Source organism: Mytilinidion resinicola (genome assembly GCF_010093595.1).
Source record: "Mytilinidion resinicola strain CBS 304.34 unplaced genomic scaffold BDZ99scaffold_8, whole genome shotgun sequence".
NCBI classification, from domain to species: domain Eukaryota; kingdom Fungi; phylum Ascomycota; class Dothideomycetes; order Mytilinidiales; family Mytilinidiaceae; genus Mytilinidion; species Mytilinidion resinicola.
In genome coordinates, this window is record NW_022985444.1 from 278,042 (window position 1) to 284,346 (window position 6,305).

The 6,305-nt window shown below is 51.6% G+C and overlaps 2 protein-coding genes across 2 annotated transcripts; both read left to right on the forward strand.

Moving 5' to 3' along the window:
• Window positions 1-188: 188 nt before the first annotated feature.
• On the forward strand, window positions 189-2,263 carry BDZ99DRAFT_414801 (uncharacterized protein). Its single transcript, XM_033716738.1, has 3 exons — window positions 189-289; window positions 627-1,769; window positions 1,823-2,263. Exons 2-3 carry the CDS (start codon window positions 635-637, stop codon window positions 2,047-2,049), a joined length of 1,362 nt encoding a protein of 453 aa, XP_033577615.1. The 5' UTR covers window positions 189-289; window positions 627-634; the 3' UTR covers window positions 2,050-2,263.
• A 742-nt stretch (window positions 2,264-3,005) lies between these two features.
• On the forward strand, window positions 3,006-4,263 carry BDZ99DRAFT_508216 (uncharacterized protein; the record flags this gene model as incomplete). The annotated part of the gene is made up of 3 exons (XM_033724307.1): window positions 3,006-3,301; window positions 3,350-4,066; window positions 4,117-4,263. Exons 1-3 carry the CDS (start codon window positions 3,257-3,259, stop codon window positions 4,261-4,263), a joined length of 909 nt encoding a protein of 302 aa, XP_033577616.1. The 5' UTR covers window positions 3,006-3,256.
• Between the last annotated feature and the right edge of the window lie 2,042 nt (window positions 4,264-6,305).

Here is a 6,305-nt window from a genome sequence, read left to right on the forward strand (position 1 = left end):
TAGGCCGCAACTCTCCATGCACCGCCCTCCCCCTTCCAGCTAACCAACCTCTCTGGCACTGATCATAGGCAATGACTGATGAAATTATTCATCGGAAGGCGCCATTAATGTAATCCAGCGATCGGTTATTCGTGACGTTGCTTCATCTTTCCTACCTTCACCCTCACATTTCTTAACAGCCTTGCTATATTTTTACCCCGCCGAGGCTATCGAGTCTAGGTCCCGCAATTTTGGTACATTGCCTTCAACGTAGGTGACACCATATTGGTCGTGGTGTAATTGATCCACTGTAAGACCGTTCTCGTTCTTTCTCTGTACCAAGATTGAGCTTCAGTCGCATTCGTAATCACCCATCAAGACAACCTTCGAACACACCAGCTGTACTGTGCATTCAAACGATGGATTTTAGGCTCTTTCGCAAATGATTTGGGGAGCATACACATCTCATTCACCTTCATGAACGGGGTCATCTAAAAGGAGACGCTTCCCAAGACGAGAGCGCTACCTGTGGTCTCAAAGCCAACGATGGCCGCAACCAACGGCCGCGCCAACGTTATCAACAGCCACCGAAAACAAAACTTCATCAGTCATGCAGACAAGGAACTCGATACTGATAGATAATGTAGTCAAAGCCATGGCCGCTCCGGCGGGCGCAACTGGCGAGCCCGATATGGTTCTTATCGCCGAGCTCTTCGAGGAAATCTCACGGAATCCACCAGCAATCGAAGCCAGGAAACTACTCATCGAGCAATACATCGCAGTTGGATGGCTCGATGCCGCCAACGACAATGTCAAGGAGTTGAAGCAGCTTTCTCCTCACGACGCCGATGTCAAAACCTGGGTCATTATGCTTACGAAGAAGACGGCAAAAGCTCCCGTAGCTCCGAAGGCTCCTCAAGTTGTCAAGATTGCCGCGCCCCCACCGGCCAAGTTACCAGCCAATATAGAACCCGCAAAGCAGGATTTCTCGCAAAGTTACAAAAAGCTCCAAAGTCGAGCGAAAGGCCTGTTGGGAGATCTCCTCCACATCCGGGCACTACAACACCAAAACGGCATTACACCGGCGCGTACCGATGACTCTGCAGTCAAAGCCATTGTCGATGGCCGGCTCCGTACTGTTGCTGGATCGAAGGGGCCCAGTAGCGCGCGGGCAGTAGCTCGGAATATGCAAGCAAAACCGGATGAAGCAATTGAGATTGCCGTCATCGATCTTGAAGATATGATACGATGGCTTCGAGCGCCTCATGGAAAACCCTCTGGGATGGACAACGATGCTATCCGCGAGGCTCTCGTCAAGCGTGTACGCGCTCTGGCCGCCGCTCTGCCCGAGAACATGCAGGAGCATCCTGAAACGGCGCTCATGCATGCGGAGCACGAGATTCTACATACACGTACCTATGTGAATGATGAAACGATGTTAGGCGACCGGGTGGTGGATATTGAACGAGCCAACTTCTGGGTTACCGAAGACGGATATGCGTGGGATATGGACGAACTGGCCCAGGCTATTACTGCTAATGGAGGCATCATGCGGAACCCTCTGAGCAGGCAGATGTTTACACCGAAGGATATCCGCGCTATAGTACAGCACCCGGCCGGTCAGCGCTTGAAAGCATTGGCGATTGAGCAGCACGAGATGTCGAAAGGCGTTCGACCTTCTACGATCGATCACCTCGACAAGCTGGGCAAGGTCCTTCTGGACGATCAGAGCAGCGACCAACTACCGAGTCGGCATGCGATAGACGAGTTCATGGCGTACTGCGCGACCCGTAAGTCTTCCACCTTCCCGATCGGGAATATACGAGAGGCTGACCCTGTATAGTGCCTGAGGCTGAACAAAAGGCGCTTAATGGGCTTCGATGTCCTGCCCGAGACAGCCACACCGGTCAGTCCTACGACTTCTCCATTGGCGAGGCTGTGCTCGACGCGAAGGGTAATCGGGTCTGCTTCCATAAGACGGGCGACTTTATCAAGCAAGCCGCTCAGCATCTGCGCCAGAATCGCGGAGCGCCTGCCACAGCAGCGGACGAGAAGTGTGCGGTGATGTAAGGGTTTAGGAGTGCCTTTTGCCTTCGCGGAATAGTGTAGGATACCATAGATTCTGATTGATGTACGGGCAGGGACTATTTACGGATAATGAACCTCGGCGAGTTTCTTGGACCTATCAAGGCGGGCACAACCCTTCAATGTCTTCGGCGCGACAGATTAGCATATTTATGTTAAACTCTTCTAAACTACTTGATCTACAACTCTTATATACTCTTCAAGTTCCCTATAAACTCGTCACTTTCAGTCGAGATAATTGACGCCGAGAGCACCTAGTGACTTAGTCAGCGTGGCGTCTCGACCACCATCCGACCGGCCTGGGATTCTGCCTCCTGCATCACTACCTGCCACCCACGGAACCGCTATGTATCAGCCTTGGAAACCCACACTTCTGCCCTGTGCGCCTAACCACCTATCTGGCTTCAACACGCGCTCACGTGGCTGCAATACAGTGGCCAGAAGACCGCCAAGGCTGAGACAATGCCCACCCTTGGCGTTATCGTGCCCAGGGTGCCAGGAAAGGGTGGCCCCCAAGCTAATGCACTTTGACTGACCGCGCAGATTAGCCGGTGTTCCAGCGCAGTCGAGGGTGAGCGAGGCCTGGTATAATCTATTGGCTGTTTCGTGCTTCACGGACCCTCAACTCAAGAGACTTGGCGCGAGGCACTCTTTGGAGCGCCTACGTGGAGATGCGCAGCATGTCCCGGTGCCGCTTAACCGGACAAAACTACTCATTAGGCTTTCTGAATTCCTTCTAGAAGCATGCACGGATTCTTTGGTGAAGACGCCCGCCTTCCGTGAGGCTCCGACTTGAGAACTTCAGCCTCCGCACAGCCTCAGGCGCTAGCGCATGGCGTTCAGGAGCCTGATCGGACGCCTGATACCTTTCTCTTCTATCTCTCTGGTTGAAGTTCTTCGTTACACGGCATCTTTGTGGTACGAAACGTGTGCGTATTCTACTATTGTTGACGCTGGACTTTCTTTTGCTGGATAGTCATTCATTTTCGACAAGGCTGCCTTCTGGAACCCTTTTCGTCTACCCACGCGACTCAAGTACCGCAGGACTACAGAGATCTCCAACTTTGAAGTATTTAGCAGATCGTGATACTGCGCCTGGAGGCACTTCCAATTACTCAAGGATATGTAAAATATCTTGTCTATTTCCGGCAAATCGCAACGATTGTCAACGGTACCAAATCAGAAGCGACAGATGGTCTTGTTTGGCAAGCGAAAGAGCGATGGCTGGAAGGTTCAGGTAGATCAATGTCTTCTTCCATGATAGAGCAAAGCTAACTGAAAGAAGGTCGCCGCCACTGCGGCGCACGAACACCCCTCGAGTCCTAATTTCCCGTGGGACCAGCTTCAAGCTCACACAGATCTTTATCTGAGGAAGAAAGGGAAACTTACCCCAGCGGAACGCGACTTCAAGCTTGCGGCGTTGGTAGACGATTACGATGACCGAGATGTCGCCATTGCGGCATGTGCTTTTGCCATGTCCTCGCAGACCCTGCGGGTCTTGCTCAACGTTGAGAGCAACGTCACTCCAGTCACGTATTACGGTCTATATGCATATCTTCAGTCCCTCATCGCAGTCAACTATCGAGGACAGCCCGGCGTGGTTTCGGATTTGGAGGCCAAATGGGCAAGAGCGTTGGTCCCGTACTCATCTCCCGGTCCGCAAGCCGCGGCGCGATTCCTTGAAGGGGTTGCCAGTGTCCTTAGAGACAAATTGTTACAGAACCTCCAATCTATGCCAAATTTCTCTATCTTAACACGGAGGGCTTTGGTCGATTTTGCCTCTAATTTGGAAGGGTTCAAGTTGAAGAATCAATGGGCAGCTGCGCAAGCAGCCGTTGTATGGCTTTCCAAACTCCTCAAAAATCCTTCACCGCCGTCCCATGATCTGGGGCCGGAGCAACTCCTAGACAGTCAATTTCCCAGCTGGAGAATATGGGCCGCGTGGAAACCGGACTTGGATAGAATACGTCTCTTGGAAATCCTCCCAGGCCATACAAAAGCGGTTCTTCACGACATATTAGCATTAGAGGGACCCGATTTCCTGGGTAAAAGATATTCGTCGATACGGGAGGCCCTTGTAACTTGTATCACCGAAATCAACCAGACCCACGTACGCTTTGGGACGCTGAGCATCGAAGTCAAGACCCAGACGGCCGAAGAATTCAAGACTATCTTAGCTCGGCTTTCATGTTGCCTTGAGACTTCTTGCAAGGCGGGAGCCGATTCGATCGAGCTTTTTGTGCACCTATGTGCCGGAAAACATGTCACCCAGGAAGCTCTCCAAATATTGATAGGAACTAGTAAACTTGCGGATTCTTCGGTTGTTCCGTCAGTCACCAAGGTTGTTACCCATAAGGATGCGCTTGGTCAAAAAGAGTGGGAATCCATGAACCGACTGCTTCCGGCTCTCGAAGAACCGAGCGGCGAGCTTCTTCGTGGAGTCCTCTGCCCGTACCTCACGGATGGCGTACGGAATTGTATTCACGAAATGCAAGATTGGGCCCACAAGTCACTCACCAATGGAAAACCAAACATAAAACTGATCCTCGAGCTCCACAAGTTCGGCAAGACACTGCAGGAGTCCTCCACGCTACACCCGCTGCTTGATGCATCCCTTCGCACCCTGTTGAGCACCTGGCTATCCGAGTCTCATATTCTTACTTTACTTGAGATAAGAGCCGAGTCGCGGGGTAATAGCTTTGAGAAAGTCAAGTCTACTCCCTTGACCCAGACCATTGATATGTTCTGTATGGATCGTCTCATCAAACCCGGCATAATTGACGACCCCTCTGCCAAGTTACTAGACTCCTTGACTCTAATATGGAAAACCACAGCCTCCGACTCGCCTCGACGTGGATTAAGCCTTCTAGTGGCCGGTAGCGCGGTAATGGAGACTGATCTTCGCACCCGATGCTTGGACCAAGTAATGATTCTAACCAACGCCACCGCGGAAGAACTCTGCGCCTGCATGTGGAAATACCAGAAGGATCCAGACAGATCTTGCATTGTCTTAGCCAACATGTTAGCCAAGATCGAAGATGCGGACATCGTAGAATGCTGGCGGTGGATACTCTTCCAATATATCGAGCAGAGAGCCGACACTTTGATATCCTTCGCCCTCGAAAAGCTAAAAGCTAAGGATTGGCTTCAATTGCTGTGGAAACTCAACAGCATTTTCGGCGACATTATCACTGCCTCGACATCCAGCTCTCCCGCACCATTACAACCTTCTCTTCACACTTGGGCTCAATGTCTTGCCGATTATGTCACCGTTATCACACATCTGGAGAAAAAGCTTGAGAGCACAGACAAAAGGGATGCTCGGCCACTTCGATGCATATTGCTCGGCAGAGAGGACGACCGTGTCGATCTGATTTGTATTCTGGATTCATTCAGGAAATACCAAGGCCACGGTAGCCTCTACGAAGCTCCGATGTGTTGGACACTCCAGCGTTTGACTGAAAATGGCGACAATGTTACCGATGTCGCCAAGGCTATTGGCGGGCTGATTACGTGCTCTCCCGAAGGCGCAGAAGTTTATCGAGGTCTGATAGATTTACATCAGGAGACGCCTGTGGCTATAGTGGAGGTCCTCCTGACGGGTTGGATCCAGGACCTAGAGAAAGATGATAAAGAAGTCGTGAAAGCACTTGCTACTGTGCTTCATCTAGAAGTCAGCGAAGTGCAATCCAACGAGAAAGTGGAGGCTGCGGCGGCCTATATCGAGGCACAAGTGGCGGAAGTATTGAAAGAGGCGACGCGTCTGGATAGTCTTCGAGGAGGCCTCAAAGCGAGAGACCCTAAAGGAACTGCGGCCTTACTGGCATCTCTTGGAATTGAGGACTCGTCTCCCTTAGACGACGAGTTTGAGGATTTACCGTCCGAGCTCATGGATCTGATTGAGCGATATGGTGACCAGGAGGTCGAGATGAGCTTTCCAATCAGCCACATGTCGGATCTAGAGAAGGCCGCTCTCGGAGTTGGTGAGGCACAAAGTGTAATTGTGCGATTGGTTATCGACACCGTTGGAGACCTTCCACCGGGCTTCTGCATACACCTCGGAGACGATACAGTTTCGGAATCATTGGATGAACACTACCCCTGGGTGGTCTTCCAAGAGGCTGCGGAGCCTGAAAGGCCTTCTTGCCACGGACGCAGCAGCCGTATGACGTGGCAACTATCTCGCATAGTAGCACGCCATCTGAAGAACTCTGGATACACCTCGTTGCAAAATATCCACA